This window comes from Montipora capricornis, chromosome 6 (genome assembly GCF_036669925.1).
Source record: "Montipora capricornis isolate CH-2021 chromosome 6, ASM3666992v2, whole genome shotgun sequence".
NCBI classification, from domain to species: domain Eukaryota; kingdom Metazoa; phylum Cnidaria; class Anthozoa; order Scleractinia; family Acroporidae; genus Montipora; species Montipora capricornis.
Genome location: NC_090888.1, coordinates 61,361,799 through 61,381,183, shown reverse-complemented (window position 1 = coordinate 61,381,183; position 19,385 = coordinate 61,361,799). Strand labels below are relative to the sequence as shown.

At 40.7% G+C, this 19,385-nt stretch overlaps 1 protein-coding gene across 4 annotated transcripts in view; it reads right to left on the bottom strand.

Moving 5' to 3' along the window:
• The window catches only part of LOC138052756 (dystrophin-like), a 96,217-nt gene that overhangs the window by 17,673 nt on the left and 59,159 nt on the right, over positions 1-19,385 (bottom strand). For all 4 annotated transcript variants that reach the window (XM_068899328.1, XM_068899330.1, XM_068899329.1 and 1 more), the window contains exons 40-52: positions 18,608-18,758; positions 17,964-18,281; positions 15,027-15,321; positions 13,895-14,037; positions 12,823-12,939; positions 11,465-11,680; positions 10,152-10,306; positions 9,054-9,240; positions 8,000-8,329; positions 7,247-7,480; positions 2,025-2,159; positions 1,574-1,799; positions 1,028-1,088 (exon numbers count right to left, since the gene is read on the bottom strand). In XM_068899328.1, the coding sequence (XP_068755429.1) occupies positions 1,028-1,088; positions 1,574-1,799; positions 2,025-2,159; positions 7,247-7,480; positions 8,000-8,329; positions 9,054-9,240; positions 10,152-10,306; positions 11,465-11,680; positions 12,823-12,939; positions 13,895-14,037; positions 15,027-15,321; positions 17,964-18,281; positions 18,608-18,758 (2,568 nt within the window). The remainder of the gene's footprint in view (positions 1-1,027; positions 1,089-1,573; positions 1,800-2,024; positions 2,160-7,246; positions 7,481-7,999; positions 8,330-9,053; positions 9,241-10,151; positions 10,307-11,464; positions 11,681-12,822; positions 12,940-13,894; positions 14,038-15,026; positions 15,322-17,963; positions 18,282-18,607; positions 18,759-19,385) is intronic.

Below are 19,385 nucleotides of genomic sequence, written 5' to 3'. Positions count from 1 at the left end.
ACCTCGCTGCTTTTCTTATGTAAATTCCTACTAATTAGCGTGAGAACAACATCATTAACATAAGAAAAACAGTGAGGTTTCTATCAAGGCAGGGTCAACTCCAGCCTCACTTTCATTCAAAGGCCAGGTAACTAAGCAAACAACTGTAAAATGGTCTATATTGTCTGTATTTGGGGTAGACTTTCATATACCGGACTAAAATGGCGGAGGACAAAAGAACCATTGTTATTCTGATTAGGCCTTGCTAATTAGGTATTGTTATGTTCGCTTTGTTCTCTCGTTTCATGGACATTAATTATTTCGGATCCGGTGTATGAAAGACCAGCCGTATTCCGAGGCACGAGTGACGTTCAATTAGGAAAGAAAAGCAAGCGGACACTTCGTGACGCTTTGAAATCCGCGTGCATTTGATTAGGTGTATTTCTGGACATACCTGGAACAATTCGTGCAAAGAAATGCACTAAACGTAAAACGCACGAATCGTTTTCGGACGTTCTCGTTGCCGTCAAATTGGTCATTTTAACGTTCCGTTATCTCAATCGATAACACATCGGCTCTTTTTGTTTGTCTGCCAGCTTTTATACTTTACACTATTGCAATGCTTTTCCAAAGACTGTTTGTGAAGCACTTATGGTCGTTAAGTAAGCTCAAGGCGCTCTTACCTTCAGCAAAAAAAAACTGAAGAGAGCGATAAAAAAATGAAATGACTACGTTTTGACCGTTCTACGCTCATTTTGAAGTCCAAGTTCAAGTTCATAGAAATTCCGCATATATTCAGTTTTGAAACAATAAGAGGCTAAAACATCTGTTTAAGAATCTACTGACAATAGACCTTATTCATAAATGGCGGTCAATTTATGGTTCTTTTGTCGAAGTGCAAGTTAGCATACCAAGCCTCGATACCATACAGATGATTGAAAAGGTTTCTTGCGCTATAATGAGGCTTGGGAGGCTAATTTGCACGTGGAAAAAAGAATTATAAATGTGTATGCCATTTATGAATACGGTCTATAAGGACTCATCTTACTTGATGTAATAAGGAACCTTGTTGAGCGCCACAGCTCGTTCCCAGGGAGGCTCTACACTTCCTACAAAAAACATTTACAAGCACAATGTGTTGATTGAAATTTCAGCAGTAATCTATAGTGGGATCAGAAAGAAATGGATAGAGAGCACAGACATAAATAGATTCATTTCTTGCTAGCAACAAGTTGCAAAAATAGTGGAGACACTTCACTTTCTTGGGGCGTTACTAATTTCCCTATTATCTCTCACACTGCAGCCCCCCTCCCTCCCTTATCAGTGTTGCTAGCGAGACAAAAAAATGTTGGGAACTTAAGCAGTCAACATATAAAGGGGGAGAGGGGAGAGGAAGTGGGAAAGGTTTAAATTCTAGATACGCCGAGTATTGGAAGTTAGAAAAGGTGTTTTTTGATGAAAGTGTCTCAACAATTTTGCAACTTGTTGTAGCAACTATTCGGGATGTGTTTGTTGTGTTGGTCAATGTCATTCTGGGATCGTAAATTTTGGGCTCAATTTATGAAAAAGGTCTCAGTCTCCGATTATTTCTTACCGAGTAGTCCTGGTATCGAGGACGTATCAAAACTAGAATAAGCCTCTTGCAGGGCGTGCTGTCTCTGTAGAAGCTGAATTTGCAATTGTTTCCACCGCCGGTATAGCTGGTCAATACGGCTTTGCAGGGTGGGTGAAAGTGACACACTCTTCTGCCTTAGCTCGTTCTCCGTGCTGCTCAAAGTTTCAAACATGTTCTGGAGCGACGCGATTCGCTCCTGAAGATTCTGCAAGAAAACAAGTCACGGAAAAGTGAACAAAAATTATACTTAACTGGTGTCTTAATGCATGACGGTGCGATGACTTTCGTTTTCAGTTACCTTGCAAATGGTGCAGATCGACACGAGAACTGTGTACAGTTGAAGGTCATCTGTTTTACCTCAAACGGTGAAACTACGATCTTCTTCTTAAAAAAAAATGAAGCAATGTAGTAACAACTTTGTAGCATTTACCTTGAGTTCGTCCATCTGCTCAGACAAGGAATCGATGACAAGATCCTGAACTGGTGTCCAGCTCGCTTTGACTCGCTCGGCCTCAACCAGACGGGTGTCAATTTCTTCCATTTGGCCCTGGAACAGCTGCAACTTCTACCGAGATCAAACAAAATAATAATTTAGTTTAACAACAAAATACCACAAGTTCTCTGGAAAGGAGGGGGTAGTTTCTTAAAAAACTGTGGTGCTGCGACGGTGGGGAAGTAGTATACAAGAATTTGGTTTTATCAACGGAGTTGATAATGTAAATTGGCCACCGTACAGAGATTCTAAAAGCTGACGTTTCGAGCGTTAGCCCTTCGCTCTGACGAAGGGCTAACGCTGGAAACATCAGCTTTTAGAATCTCTGTACGGTGGCCACTACTACTACTACTGCTACTACTACTACTATTACTACTACTACTACCACTACCACTACCACTACCACTACCACTACCACTACCACTACCACTACCACTACCACTACCACTACCACTACCACTACCACTACCACTACCACTACCACTACCACTACCACTACCACTACCACTACCACTACCACTACCACTACCACTACCACTACCAATACTAGGGAACTTACGGCGACGTCGACCAAAACGTCACTTTAAAATAAAACTTTGCTCTAGTAAAAGTCTTTCGCGATTTTTCCATCTCGTTCACGTCGTACAATGCAGGCGAACGATCCTAAAAATAAATTGGTACGAGCGGTTTCAGGCTGAAAATAGAGAATGAAAGATTCTCTGTCACATGCTCACATTGTCGTCAAAACCTAAAATTTGGCGATTTCACGTCGTCGTCACGCAGAGAACTGCAAAAATATGAGCTAAATTCTGTGCCGCACGTGCAGCACGATTATTTATGCTCTTTTAACCAATGATATCATTGCTTTGTGGCGTTTTCGTCGACGTCGTCGTGGTAGATCTTAAGCTCCCTACTACTACGACAATGACGACGACGACTACTCAGCGATCCGATTATTGAGTGAAACAATGCATTTTCAATGGTCTTCCTTGAAAGTGGTATTTGACGCTAAAAACTTCACACATGAAAAATTCCTATTCTCAGTCAAATCAACATGTAATCAAATGTTGTCATTCTCTACTTTCTCAAATCCCATAACATACCTTGTTTACCACCCAAAAACTTGCAAAGGCATTGTTTTCGATTTCTCTTGAGACATCAAGAAGCCCCAAGAGAAATCGAAAACAATGAATATGCAAAATATTAGGGGGTAAACAAGATGTATTATGGGATTTGAGAAAATGGTGAATGAAAACGTTCTACATTTTTGGAGTGACGGTTTGACAAAAGTAACGGGCTTTCAATACATTCCTTACCTTGAAGCGATAATAGGGAGCTTACGAAACCACGACGCCGACGGCAACGACGACGCTACGAAACAATAGGTTTAGTGAACAAAAACAATGGCTCTGCACGTGCGTTTTACATTTTGGTACATTTCTTTGCCGTCATCTCCTAAATGACGACGTGAAATGACCAAATTCAAGGTTCTGCGGAGGACGTTAGCACAAGACGATGAATTTTCAGTTCTCTCTCTACGCTTCCAACCCACTCATACCAGTTTAATTCCTCAACAGTTACTACACATTTTTAACGCGAAACGACATGAAATAGTTTCGTAGTGATACGAATAACGCGAACTCGTATTTTTTAATAAAGTCCTCGTAGCCGTCGTCGTCCTCGTTTCGTAAGCTCCCTATTTTCTCGGTGATGAGTCGGGGATGACTCGGGGATACTCAGCTTCTTGGCATGAGTCGACCCTACCACTACTACCTACAGATTGCTAGTTCGGAGGTGCTAGGATTGAAACTGTCGAAATGGGGCATTCTTGCGATTGCAGTGGAGGAGATGACAGAAATGAAAGAAGAGATTGATGTTCTGATGCACCGTATTTAACGAGCCACTTGTGGATCAAAACGAGCTTATTGAGTTAAGCGAGAAATACTCCTCAACTGTAAAAACAACAACGGAAAATAGACAAAAACTATAGTAGTTTTTCTCAAAAGAAAGGCAGCTATAGATTGCACTGAAGACAAAAAATAATAATTTCGAAGGAGTCTGAATTATGTCAGCTGATTCGCTTTAGAATATTTCGAAGAGGAAAAAACAAGGAACACATTTGCCCTTAACATCGATAAAAGTCTTGAAATAGACGGTAACCTAAAAAGATAATAATAATAATAAAGAGAAAAAACTAAAACAAAGCAAACTACAGGCAGTTAAGAATAAACGTTCACCTGTTTTAAAAATGATCTAGTTTTCTTGTAGTCGGGAGTCGAACACAGAAATCTGGACAATTACCACTAGCGGCGCTCTCCGCTTCAGACTACAAAACTGTCAAGCCTTCTGAGCGAAAACGAATATATCAAGGAGAAAACAGACAACAGAAATTACTTCCGTCTACATTGATCAAAACAAGTCCGGAAAGGAAGTAAATAATTGCACAATGCATAGTTTGTTCAAACAGTGCTACCACCTTGAATTTTCGGTGCGATTAGAAGAAAACTTAATAACAAGAGGGGACATCACAGTGTTAATTAAAAACACAGGATTGGCAAAGCTCGTCATAATAAACACAGACACACCCAGCGTGAAACTGACCACAGCATAGTTTGGTGGACTAATTAGTTTGTTTCAAAACGCCGTATCCTCTTTGCGGAAGAAGTTAGAAAACTCGTCAACCTCGGTGGCTAAGTCTGCTTGCCAGGGTTACCAGTACGGATAGCTCCAATAAACTGTCTTCGTGAGTTATCGCACAAAAACTCGACGAGATATTCTGCCATTACTTTGAAGTTTCAAAGCCGTCTCTTCGGCTTCGGAACGTGATTGTCTTGGGAAAGCCGGATGTAATTGCTTCAATGTAAAACAAATCGAAATAAAATCTACCGCCTTTATGGATTATCGCAACGCTTTCAAACCATTGTCATTTTTTACCTGTTTTTTGTTTTGTTTTTGTTTTTAAGCGAACTAGTTGTTTTTTTCAAGAAAGTTTTTAAGTGCGCACCGTCTTCTGTTCAAACTCGTCATCAAAAACTGTGCAACAGGAATAAAATCCCAGAAGGGAAAAAAGAACAACAATAGCCGAGCCTATACATGTTTTCTCTCTCTCTTCTTTTTAAACCAAATAACTGGCATTATTCCGCGAATGGTCAATATCGCATTCAGCTACTATGTATACTTTTCATTTTACGATTATAGTAAAATTTGTCAAACAATTAACGACACATAACATTCAACGCTAAACAAGGACATGTAAAAATGACAGTGTGATTATATCTATCGACCTAAGTTTAACTACGATAAACGAACAACATTTCGAAAAACTGTTGTTGCATACCCAAATCTATACCTCTTATGAAGTCATTGTGAAACAATTGACTAGATAAAGGTTCGCGATTGTACCGAAAGAGATCACTTTTGAAATTCACGGATAACGTAAACTAAACCCCACTTCTAAACGAACTGCTGGAATGACATTTAAGCACATGAATATTCTCAAGTGTGAGATAAAATTCTTTCACGTGAAATTCTGAGACGTGATTTCTTCAAACTGAGAAGACCTTTATATTTCTCCTAAGATGACTATCACTGATCTGCGACTCCTCAGGAAAAATTGTCCTCACATCATAGTGTTTAATCAGTGTAATGAGCAAAATAAGAAATGCCTAGGTAAGGAATCTAGGAGGAAACCCCTGTGTGATTTTAACAGTCTCAGGAAAGAAATAAGAGCGCGTTTAACTTTGTCAATTATTTTAAAATTAATGTTTACCATATAATCGAAACCCAGATATTATATATTAAATATGACGACACATAATCCTTGTAAAAACAAACAGTGTGGGCTCAGCACTACAAGGGAAATAAGTGTGACAAGAAGTGAGAAATAAATAAAGCAAGAAACCCAAAGGGAAAACGGGGAACGAGTATTTTCGGTGTGTAGGAGAAAAATGCATCAATAGAAGTATATTGCAATATTTTTCCCCATATGAAGTAAATTCGCATCGGAAATCGCTTGAAACAAACAAAAAATGCCCCCGAACTTTGAATAATAACTGATATTTTATATCGCCGCCAAGGGAGGCAGGCATGTTTCAAAAGATAGGTTTTATACATGCTTAGTCTTACAATAACATTAAGAGAGATAAGATGGTTCGAGTAAAGATCAGTCACCTGAAACAATCAGACAACAACCATCTAGCTTTGAATTACCTATTAGAAGACTACAAAACACACAGAGATCAAAGTAGAAATTTATGTCAATGGAATTTCCAAAAGGATTTCAACTCAAAATTCGCAGAATTCCTTACCTTCAAAACAGCCACTTCCACTTGGGTAACACAGTTTGTAACGCAAACATTATTCACCCAATGACATTCACAATTTTGTTCTCAAATTAAAAGCAGTCTCTGTCGTTCTCAATTTCAAATGTTTGCTATTGAAATCAACACGGCACGTTGTTACATGTGAAATATGAAGCGGTATTGCCCGTGAATGAGAGTCAGCCGGATGTGAGTGAGCTTGGCACTTGTCGTGACCTTCGGTTAACATCGAATGTTATCCGCATGCGGGAGATAAAATTAACGACTCGACACTCAGTGACAATTACAGCTATGTAGTAAAAGATTGTTAATTATCCTCCTCGACCAATACAATTAATTCGCCTCTCGTTTTCAACAAGGATAGAGGCCAATATATAGATCCATTTTGAGGTTTACGTTTTGCTGCCAATTAGTGAAAACTTAATACGGTTTTTCGTCAAAAAGGGCGGTAATCCTGATTAAAAGGGCAACAGTGTTTTTGGAAGGAGAGACTTGTTGTCGATGCAGCTTTCGTACTGATTAGCTTAAAACTCTCGCGCCATTTTTTCATCCAATCCAAGGCAAAAATACAACCAACGGTGATTGGCTCGTGCGCGTTTTCCCGCGTCAGCTCTGGCTGCATTCATTTGCTTTGCGTTAAGATTGGTTCATGCCATTGGCCTTGTCTGCTGTGACTGGCCAAAGTAACTACTTTGGTTTGAATTACTCTCTTGGCCTGATGTTCAATTGAAAAGCACGAGGGAAATAATCCTTTTTTCTTCTCTCACCGTGGCAGCTTCGACAAAATTTTAATTTTAGAAATTTCCCTTTTTGTTTCAATAGTTTTACTCTAACACTTACCTGCAGTACTTCATCAATCAACAGTCGCCAATCTTCTGATCTTTGACTTAACATTGCCCAGCGGTCACTCAAGGTGTCAATTTGCCGTTTGAGATTCTGCGCAATTCGCGCCCGCGTTGAGTCCTTAGATTCGTCTGAGGTTCTGTCAGCCTCATACTCTTGCCAAACTCTTTGGCCAGAGTCAAGAGCCCTGTCTACGACCAGTCTCCGTACGTTAAGCTTGCTTTTGAAAGCCTGGGGAGAGAGAGTCAATTGTTAGCCAAATTAAAAAGAAGAAATCAACCTCACCAAGAAAAAATGAGGGGACAGAGAGGGAGGCTCAAGGCGTTGGCCGGGATATGTTATGTCCACGAAAGTTATTTTTAGACGAGCGGAAGTCTTTGTTCTAGGGGAAGTCTGTCTTCCGAGACGTCCGCATGCAGTCTTGCTTCGCTCTCAGGTTCTTAGTGAAAAGAGAAAATGATGGCGCACGTGGAAGGCTGATGAATATATATTTTCTTTCAAACATCGGACCGAGGTTGGCCTGCATGCGGACGTCTCGGAAGACTTCCGCTCGTCTAAAAATAACTTTCGTGGACATGACATATCCCAAGGGCTGGACCGGGAGTCTCCTTCTCTGTCCCCTCATTTTCTCTTGACCTCACCCAACCTAAACTTGAAAATGTATGATCCAATCCGTTCAGCCAAATAGAAGCACCTGCCATCGCTTCTGTTGTACATCAAACACGGATTATTCCGTATATATCTCCTCACCTGATGGAAATCGTTCTGTTGTTGCACGCTCTGCAAGTCTCCTCCTATTGGCTGCTGTAGTGTAAGCTCCTGATCAGCACGTGCTATCCAGTCAATATTCTCCTGCAGATTCATCAACAGATGACGCCACTCGGAACCAGCGTCATCCAAGCGGTCACGGATGCCCAGCGTGCGGACATTGAGTGATTGCCACCTGTCATTCATGTCATCAAGTTTGGCTTGCACGGCTGTAAGTACGTCTCCAGTCTCCATTTCGGCCATGATCAACTGCCCGTTTTCGTTTAAGGAAGCAAACATCTCTTGATGCCCATTGATGTCATCCTCGAGAAACTAAAAACCAAGGTATACCAAGTTAACGTAGTTTTGAGTTTGCGATCGAACGCTACTTAAAGGGGCTAGGTCACGCAATTTTAGGCAATTTCAGCACTGATCGAATGGTCATAGAATTAACTAAAATATCAAAATAGCTGTTCAAAACTATAGAAGAACTCTAACAAAACACAGGGAAGCCAAGAAGGGACATGGATGGACAAAACTGGAGAGGATTGAAATGGATTGAATTTGGGTAAATTTGAAAAACGTCGGCCCTCTTTTTTTCAAATTTACATCAGTCTATATCAAAATTTCATTTACAAAGCTGGAAAATGGCCGTGATTTTGCAAATGAAAGACTCTTGCTCTGCAAATTTGACGTTTAGAGCTCATAATTAACAAAATTAAACAAATGACCTAGCCCCTTTAACATGTGCAAGAGATCTTTTTAGCTATTCATGCTAATAATCATCCTAGATCACGTAAGAGAATCAAAAGCAGGCTGATTTCAATCGTTCTTGAACTGGCGTCATATTTATGGCTCGTTCCAGTCTCTATCCTCGGTTTAGACACCAAAGCTTCAAACTTCCTAGCCTACTATTGAGGATTTAAGGAAACCCCTTTTTCGCGACAGTATCTCAAAATGTATTTATGACAGAAAAAAATTAGATTCTACATACATTTCAAAAGGTCTGTAAAAAGACACCCGCCTTCAAAAGAATGCGAGAGGCGCAATTACTTACTTTGATTTCTTTTCTGAGCGCCTCTGCATCCTGTTGTTCTTCGGTACTTGTGGCTTCCACAGCGCTGTCCAGTTCAGCCACTTTTGACTCCGCTGATGTTAACCACGTCAAGGCGTTAGTCATGTCTTCGTGGAAACGCACCATACGATCGAAGGCTTCCTTTAGGTTCTTCTTGCGAGAATCAGATCTTGGTGACATGAAAAACAATGACGAGATTCATGGTGAAAAATGAGCGCTTTTTAACGAAGCGTTCTCGCAAATGACACTCACTTCGCGTATGCCATACAGTAAAAACCCGCATATAGGAACCTAGTGATTTAAAGTGCCCCTAACCCCAAAATATATATATTTTTTTTGCTAAAATGAACTTTTGCACCTGTTCGAAACGCATTGCGGGCATTTTTTCCTTTTTCTAACAAATTCTGCCATTTTATAGGCTTCAAAACTTGCGAAAAACCAAGCATCTTTCGTTCACGACCGAGTCAGAAGGGGAGTGGGCCTATTCCTGATTTGACGTCACATTTTGTAGATACGGTCATAAGAAACCCGATCAAGCCTTTTAATTCCAAGCAAGATACGGTAGCATCACGTGGCAAATGAATTGATCTTGCTTTCCATATCCTTGGTTCTTATATGCGGGTTTTCACTGTATTACTTTTACGACCGTCAAGCCTCGTCGACACCAGAAAACATTTAAAGGAACTTCAAATGGGGCTTGGACCTTTAGGTGGTAAGTCAGTCACTTATTTTGAAGATTGTGAGCTGTATAAATCGATACTGATTCGGACAAACTCGGAAAAAATCCGAGTGCTCCGTTGTAGCAGTCGAACCTACGAACTTCCGATCACAAGTTCGGATGCTCTACTACTGAGCTTTAGGAGACTCGTGGGAGATGGTGACTCGGGGATATTCGGAAAAAAATCCGAGTGCTCCTTTGCAAGAGTCGGATCTACGACCTACCGATTACTAATGCGGATACTCTACCAATGAGCTAAAGCAAACTACTGGCAGCTCGGCCATTCAACTAAGTTCAGTTAACGAACATCCTAAGTACTGCTTTGAAGATGTTTCATATCATCATGTTAAACTCCAAATCACCTGTTCGTTATGTTGGTCCACCTTTCATTGACTTCCGCTAAAAAGGTTTTCAATTCTCCCGCCTCGTAATGAGCAAACTCCTGTACCATGTGATCACCACACTGGTTGACCGCACTGATACTGCCTCGCCACGTTTCTACATCATCTTCAAATTCCTGTGCAAAGACAGATTTGATTTCGGATCATTTGATTGACACGGAAATACGTCACATGCATGATCTTCTGATTACAAATTCCGATTCCACTAGAACAGTGCTTTGCTTATAAATAGAAGCTATCTTGCGAAGGTGTATGCTCTTAACTTACAAGCTCCCAAAAGCAGAGGCTATAAGAAAAACGCGCCAGCAAACTGGAAGGAATGCAACGTCACTGTCTAGCATTGCCTCTCTTATCTGTCGCGCCTAAATACGCTTTAGCCACAATTCATCGCCCAAGTCCAACAATACAAAAAAGAATGCCTGTTACGGAAGACAGTTTTTAAAAAAAGCAGCAAGAATCCGAAAAAATTTATGATCGTCACCTACTTTGATTTGATTTTTTTGATTTACAGACTGTTTTTGCTTTTGATCGAAGCATGCAGCTAAGATCTAACCCAGATTTTAGCTGGGGTGATTGAAGAATACTGGAGTAGCATATTATGTCATAGTTGAAGAACGGACAAATTCTGACCCAACTAATATGAGGAATGAAAAATGACACAGTTTATTAGCAGAATACAGCCAGCCATCTGATGATTACAAGTGCTACACGTGGACAATTCCACATAGTAAACTTAATACAAGGAGACTAACAAAATAACGAGCTAAGTCTTAGGCAACAGACAATGGAAACATAATGTACCACGCCAGATACGAAAAACCACTAAAAAACCACTCCTTATTTGTGGCCAAAAATGGTGGAGACGTATTCCTCATCTAATGCAGTGGCACTGAACCTCGAGGAAAAGGTATCTTACATTACCTACATTACCCTACCATAATAAAAAAACAAAAAAAGAAAGCCACCAGAAGGACTGACTGACGTAGAATGACAGAAATCACCCACCAAAAACCCTAAATAGTCACCCAAATCACATGACCGAACCCAAGCCTCTAAACCGTGCCGTCAGAACATTACATTTTCCATATGAATGCGTTAATCGATAATTGGCGGCTGACTCGACTACATTTACAAAAAATTAATCACGAAACTTGGATGCGATTTTGAAGAAGGCTGAACTAACCCGTTTAGCAAAAGGTACAAGTTACCTTCAAGGTCACTTTTCGTAAACGCTTTTTATCACAACAATATCAGTTACAAACCTAAATGGTTACCTTATGTTTATCCATCTGGTCCTCTAGCTCGCTAACCGTGTAACCGTAGACAGTCTGATCTCTCTCGAGATACGCCTCGGCTTTTCGCATCCATTCGAGAAGCTCTTCACGAAGCTCCACGAACCTCTTCCACTCTTCGATTAGGTAATCGATTTGTCCTCGCCACACTGTCGAGTTGTCCGCTATGCTCGCCCAATGTCCTTTTAACTTGCTCACCTAAAAAGAAAAGATTTTAAATCTCAGAACACTATAATATGGTAAGAGAGAGAATCCTTGCGCCCAATGTTAATTATATCAAATTATGTTTCGATTGTGTCAATGCTGTGAAAAGGTAAAAGGTAAAGTCTGCTTACGAGCCTAATGCCCCGTTAGGCAGGAGCTTATCCCGGTTTCTGTAGCAGCATGTACTAGGAGTATTTCTACTCCCCCCCCCCCCCCCATCTCACCCATCTCAGGGTTACCCCCAGCATTAAATGTGCCGGTACCCCTTTATACACCCGGGTGGAGAGAGAGGCACCGTGAGAGTAAAGTGTCTTGCTCAAGAACACAACACAATGTACCCGACCAGGGCCCGAACCCGAATCACTCGATCCGGAGTCGAGCGCAGTAACCAACAAGTTGAACTTCATGGGACACGTCGCGGGGACAAAATAACCCCAAAATTGGTGTTGCGTGATTATAAAAGTATCAGCTCACACGAGGGGACATGTCACTGCAACATATCCCTGGGACATGCACCCGAAACATTGTCATGTGTGTGCTACATGTCCCTGCTACACTTCCCTGTTACGTGTCGCCTCAGTGTGCACTACTCAAGCTTTTGTCGCTGCAGCATGTCGCTGCAACATGTCGCTGCAACATGACCCCTCGTGTCTCCGCACCTTGATGGTATTTTTGGCAGTATGAGTTTATTCCCCAGATGCACATAGTACAATACACAAAGAATGTGAAGCCCAGCATATTTGAATTGGGTGCAACATTTAGTTAGTCGATTTGGTGTATTGTTCATTTTCCCGCAAAATTTGGTTTAAAAATTGAAACTTTTGTGATGCTGATGGGGGCAAACTTGATACCAGATTCCAATTCTTGGACAATGGACTTTTGCTCAATGCTATAAGTGAGATGAATTTGTAAGTTGGTTCTCTACTTCTAATCCAAAAAGGATTTTTTTTTTCTCCGAAGAATCAGGTTTTCCCATTTCAAGAAAACTTAAATGATTAAATTTACTGTTTCCTGGCGTCTCCGTCAGTTCCCGTCTATATTGTCGTTGCTTTAACTCCCTTCTTTCCGACGAAGAATGCCGGTTTTCTTCTCTTCTATTCTCTGACAAAGCAAATTTTCTTCCGTCGATGACATACCTTGCTATCAATGAGGAACTTGTCATCTTCAGTTTGTGCATCTTCCACCAGCGAATGACCCATCTCTGCTATTTCGTCCAATAAATGTTGCTTCGTTTTCAGCTGTTCATCTATCGACTAAAGGGAAAGGCCTCGGTGATTAGGCAATCCAATAAATTACGGTAGTTGATCGTTGCCATTTGGACGACACTTAAAGCAATTGTCACTGTTAAGTGTGTCCTTTGCAAATAAGGAAAAAAAATACTTAATCTAGGACTAGATTAGCAGCGTATGTCACTTATAAGTTAGAAAAAAAAACTTGAAAAAGTTAAGTAAACGACATCGAACCCCTTTCCATGGCGAAGAAGCATACGCACATAACCACTACACTACCGAGATAACCACTCCGAACATGGCAATTTTAAAGTGCTTAAAGGAAGCAAACCCTAACAATTCATTGAAAGCTAACCGAATAAAAAGGTTTGCTTACTAAGAAAGGCATCGACCGTGAAAAATGGCAACGATCGTTTACGAAACGGAAATTAGCATCGCCTAAACACGACGTCAATGGACAATCTCCCCCGATGACAAAATCGCAGAGATAGTTGCTCGTGTAGCCACCCTACAACTACACTGACATTGAAGTAGGAATGTCTGTTTATAGTGCCCAGGTCTCTCGAAGTATGCGATTCGCGCGGCCTCCAATTTGTTGCCAAAATTTGTCACAAGTGTAGCCACCCTGGCGCGCAGGCGACGCAACAAAATCTGAAAAAAATCGCATCACCGGCGCGAGACAAAAATCGCTCGTGTAGCCGCGGCTTAACTTCGCTCGGTGAATGGTTCAAAGTTCTAGCGCCAGTTTTTCAACCAATCACAAGTGAAACCAAAACCTCGCGCGTGCACATTTTCCCGCGCTTTTGTGTCGGCTACGTGTAATTACTTCGAGTTTTTATTGGTTTACTGGATTGTCTCTGTCCTTTTTGATTGGTCAAAGTCATAACTTTGGTTTTGGTTTTACGACACTCATTTGAAAACCGCTCTATTCAACAGAGTAGATCCGCAACATAACGGCCAAGAAACAATAGGAAATTACCTTTTGCTTATCTAAGAGTCTTTCCATGTCATCCGAATCTCCTAATACTATCTTTTCCGCCTTCATCATCTCTGAGAGTGTGTTCAGCCAATCATGTAGTTCATACACTGCTGTGTCGAACTTCGGCCATGGAGATGAACGCCCTGAAAGAGAAAACAGCAAGGACTGTCTTGATTCTAAGCCTTACAAAGAAGAGGTTTGTTCGTACGGAGGCGGGGGAAGGCCAGGCTTCTTGACTTGTCGACGTTGTCAAGAATGCAAATCCACCAGACCCTACAGATAATCCATAGTTCACCCCTACCCAGTCTTATGTTGAATAAATAAAGACTTCTTTGTACTTTACTCAACTTGCATTGAAATCAAGACACTGAAGAGAACTCGGCACTCTGCCATGGTAAAAAAGCCCCGATAAATACACGTTTGACGGGATTGAGCGCATTCAAGTAAAAGCCACAATGATACTTTACTACCGTCTAAACTGGAGAACGCTCACCGAATTACTTTTGACAAAAAGCATTTAAGTGTAAATTGTATTGCTTTGCCACACATTTAACCTCAATTTATCTGTTCTCGGTTGTCACAAGGCGAATAGCACGCACTATTCAGCGATTTATCTAGCATGCAGACAGCGCTACCAAGGTTTGAACAACCGTGGCCAGGTCTTGGTTGTTCCAAAGGTGGATAACGCTATCCACCGGATAAATCACTATCCAAACCAATTGAGTTATCCAGTGGATCGTGATTTATCCGGTGGATAGCGTTATCTAACCTTCGAACAACTGGGGCCAGGGGCCCGTTTCTCGAAAGTCCCAAAACTTTACGGGCCATTTTCGGGTGTCACAATTCCCTTTGTATCTCAAGAACTGAGAGGATTTAAGTCGTCAGTCTTCACGGTAATTTTTCTATTTGTTTTCCTGAAAACATGTTAAAAGAACAGCTTTCCAAAACAAGCAGTTGGCAGTTTCACAACTGGTTTTTCGGGCCCGAAAAGTTTTCGGGACTTACGAAAAACGGGCCCCAGGTGGTTAAGTGCCTACAAGGCTTGCAACTGAGCTTTTTTTAAAGCTGAACCAACTTAATACAAAACATAACAAAGAGAAGAAAATGTAACGGCAAACATAAATCTGTGTACCTTCTTTCCAATCGTCAACAATTATCAACGGAGCTTCAGCCTGAACTGTGCGCACCTTTTCCTCCACTATGACAGAATCTTCAACCACCTTGCGCTGCGGGCGAACGCGCTTGGCGAACAAGTCAGCGGTGAGAGAAGCGATGCGACTCCAATCATCATTAAGAGACTTCACTTTGACTTCCAGTGACTTGGGCACCTGGTTTCCGTCGAGTTTACTCTCACGTCGGTAACGAGCCATGTTTTCATTGATAGTATCAAGCTTCGGTTGCCGAGATTTCAGCGATTCTTGGACAGCCTGAAGAGATATTTGAGAGATTTAGCTTAGTGATTACGTGGAAACGGACAAACAACAGACAGCCGCTTGCCATAATTCTAATTTGTCTTTTTATAATAACAATAATAATAGTAATAATAATAATAATAATAATAATAATAATAATAATAATAATAATAATAATAATAATAATAATAATAATAATAATAATAATAATAATAATAATGAAAATTAGCATATGCTAAAACAGTGGATAGCGTTTAACGCGCGCGCTGATTGGCTACTCAAACTCCGAATATCCTGTCCTATTTACCTACGAGCAACTCGGGAAAAAATGGCGTCCCGATTTGCATCCGTGACAAGTGAAGAAAACATCCAAATTAATTTTTTGTGCTGTATATTATCTCACTGTTTTAGTATATACTAAAACAACTATTCACCTCAGTGTCGGTGGCTAGCGTTGGATATTTACCGAGCCGCGAGGCGGCGAGGTAAATATACTCAACGTATATCCTGCGATATACGTCATTTTATGTGTCGCGGAGAATAATGGTGGTTTTCCAGCTTTTTTTCCAATAAACGCAGAAAATTGTGCTGTGTCATCACTGTGTTGAATGATAAAACAATCAACCCGCTCAATCTTGAGGTATGACGCCTGATTTTAGCCAACTCGGCCTACGGCCTCGTCGGCTAAGCATCAGGCGATATTCCGCGCGATTTCGCAGGATAATTGTTAACTATTCACCTCCGAGGACCTCGCGCGGGAATTGCGCTCAAAAATATTATAATCGTTGCAGGAATAAATTAGTTAAAATCATCTTGTTGTGCTATGTTATCTTTAGTATAATTATACTAAAACAACTATTCACCTCAGTGTCGGTGGCTAGTGGTGGATACTTACCTTAACGCTTTGCAGCTCGGTAAATATCTACCACTGGCCACCTCCACTTCGGCGAATACCTGTTAACTATATTTCTGTGTCAATAATTATTGCGGTTTCCCGGTACTAAATAAGGTCAGTTATGTAGAAACTCAATATTTAAATTAACTGATAAAACCTGATTAAAAATAAAACCCCCAAAAACCTATGTACAGCGTTGAATCAACGGATTTACTTGAAACTAAGAGTTGAACAGAGAGCAATTCCTGCAGACCAGACCAGAGTACAGGACCCAAATATCTCACTGAGTGCTTCCCGAAACACGTGGTATTATCCCTAGGGATAGGAAATTCCTTAGTCCTTAGATTAGAAGAGAAGTTACTTGGTACCTGTAACTTGACAGGCAGGAAATGCGCTAAAATAAAACAACTGTTTTTAACTTTTGACGGAACGAAAATCTCATCCTGACGTTTCCAGTTTGATGTAAACGCGATGTTAAATATCTCTATTAAGTCAGATTACCGTAAAAATCTGAAACGCCTCGTTGTCTTCATTTGTGGAAGAGAGGAAGAATTTTCAAGATACCTATTTCAAAGATCTCAGTCTCCCTATTTTCCCAAAAAAGTCAAACAGTATTTAATATCGAAGCAAATATAACGTCTAAGCCATTTGAAATCTCTATTTTTTTGCTAAGTTTATAGTACTATGTAGTAAGTGTATATGTAATGTGAGTGTCATGTGTGACTAGTAATACTCAGTAGTGTCACGGGGTGTGTGTAGTGTGTGTCTTGAGTATGTAGGTTGATGTATACATTTCAAATGTTACTAAGCAAAACAAGTGTCTAACCAGAAAACTATATGGTTCACTTAAGCCCGGTTTACACTACAGAAAATTTTCGGCACGGCTCGTGTGAAATTGGCACGGGTGCCTAAAAAGAGATCGGCAAACTTTGTTTATACTACACCATTTTTACCGTATCAAAAATAACATACCAAAATTTTTGGGCCCGGGTAAGTTCTCTTGTAGACATGCGCACTTCAATTATAATCAAGAACGTCCGCGTGATTTTGGTGGAGAATGAGCAGCCATCTTGAAATATACGCAAAAAAACCGCTAGCCTATATGAATTAAGCCTCAATTTTGGCCCTTTAAAGTGTTTACACTACTTGTTCTATCCGAACCGTGCCTATATTTTCAGCACCCGTACCATTTTTACCCGTGCTCGGACTACCTCGCCGAAGGTCCCAGCACGTGTAAGAATTTTGGTTCGGCACGGATGAAATTTGGTACTGACAGGTTGTTTACACTGCAAATTTTATCCGAGCCGAACCTTTTTTTTTGGAACCCGTGCCAATTTCACCCGAGCCGCGCCAAAAAATTTCTGTAGTGTAAACCGGGCTTTACGCGCTAGGCATTTCATCTTTGATAATTATATATATTTAATCAGTTTTATAAATGTCAATTTAAACTTTGAATGAACTACGTGCACATTTATATTTCAATATCATGTTTTAAGAAGTCTAAAATTTAAAGAAAGTAGTTTTCAAGTCGGATTCTCCAAAGTAATTTAATGATTGGATTTGCAGTACAAAGTTTAGTGAGTTGCTTAAAACTCACAAACCAGACAGGTTTCTCTGCAGCCACTGCCATTCATATGTCAAACACTTATTAAACAAAAAAAAAGTATCGCCGAGACTAAGATAGTTAATTTAAAACCACTCGTTTAAGACAAGCTAAAGAAGATTAGTAAGTATTTTTTTTAACCTAATGACGCCACAATACCTTAGGATCAACGACTTGCTGGTTATAATTCCCGCCATCTTCCTTCTCCAGTAACTCTCTTGTCGTTTCAGCCCACGAACTTAGCTCTTCTAAATCTCCGAGGAATTCCGATACGCGTCTCTGCTTCGACTCCGCGCCTCGCATTCGTGTTGCGATATCAGCGCGCAAGATGTCCCAACGTGTAAGGAGAATGTCTAGTCGAGTTTGGATGGTTTCAGAGTTGGGTTTCGAAATGTTCGGCTTAGCTAAAAGTCGCTCCCCTGTCTGCTGGATGCTGTTCTTGGAATCTTCTCTATTATTTTGTTCCTTTTCAACATCCTGTGGAGAGGAAAGTGTCGTATCGATATCATGCTAAAACACAACAACAAGGTTGCCAAGAAAAAAACCGTTGAAAAAAGAAAGGAAAATCAAACAAAAGAAGGCGCACATTTGCCATTAACATTGTTGCAAAGAGATCGATAACTAAAAACGTTACAGGTTTCGATGGTGATTTTGTCAATATTCTCCAGAAATTTCTTTTTTCGTCGGAAAATGGGACTAAAAACAAACCTACAAATTGCAAGTGTAAAATGTTACGTAAAACCAAGTATTGGAGGCAACCATGAAGGGCACGAACTTGGTATTTTAAACTGCAGTTGACCCACCTTAATCTTTTCAATCAGCTCCACCAATGCCTCGTCATCTGCGGGTGATGGGTCTTTGGTCTGCAGTATGGTATCGGCGTCGTCCAACCAATGTAGCAAGTCTGCACTTTCCTCTAAAAACTCTTCAATCTGCATGGCCTCTTCTTTGAATCTTACACAAAAGAGAGCAGAGAGATTGTTAATCAAATCTTTAAGGCGGCGTCGGCGTCGTTATTTTTATCGCTTCGTGACTATTTCAACCTTTTTAATATGACAAGGGTGTGGTAGTTCCTCAAAAAAGAACGTCGGAACGGCACGTAATTTAGAGGAGAAAATGAAAAGTCATCCTCAAGCGATGACGTTCTTCATAAAACCTCAAATTTGGATATTTAACGACGTTGTTTTGCAGGCGACAGCAAGGAAATGGACAAGAGTGAAAAACGCACGTGCAGAGCGTGCAAAGATATTGTTTTTGCTCGCTAAATATGCAAATTTGTGACGTTCTCGTTGCCGTCGCCGTTGACGTCGTTGATAAAGAGCTCCCTAATAACGCTAACCTTTACCCTTTACCTTTTTGTTTGAAATGGGTAGCAAAGGCTTAGAATAAAAGAGACACTTCGCGTTGGATGTCAAATTGGGCCCGCATCCAATTGAGAGCATTTCTGGACATAAGTGCGCTAGCTTTATAATTAGCAGTTACCTCCTGTCAGAAAGGATTCTTAGCCATGTGGGCTTACGAGGGCCACAGGTGCACATAAAAGAATGATTATTGAGAGGACTGAAAAGTATGTAAATTATT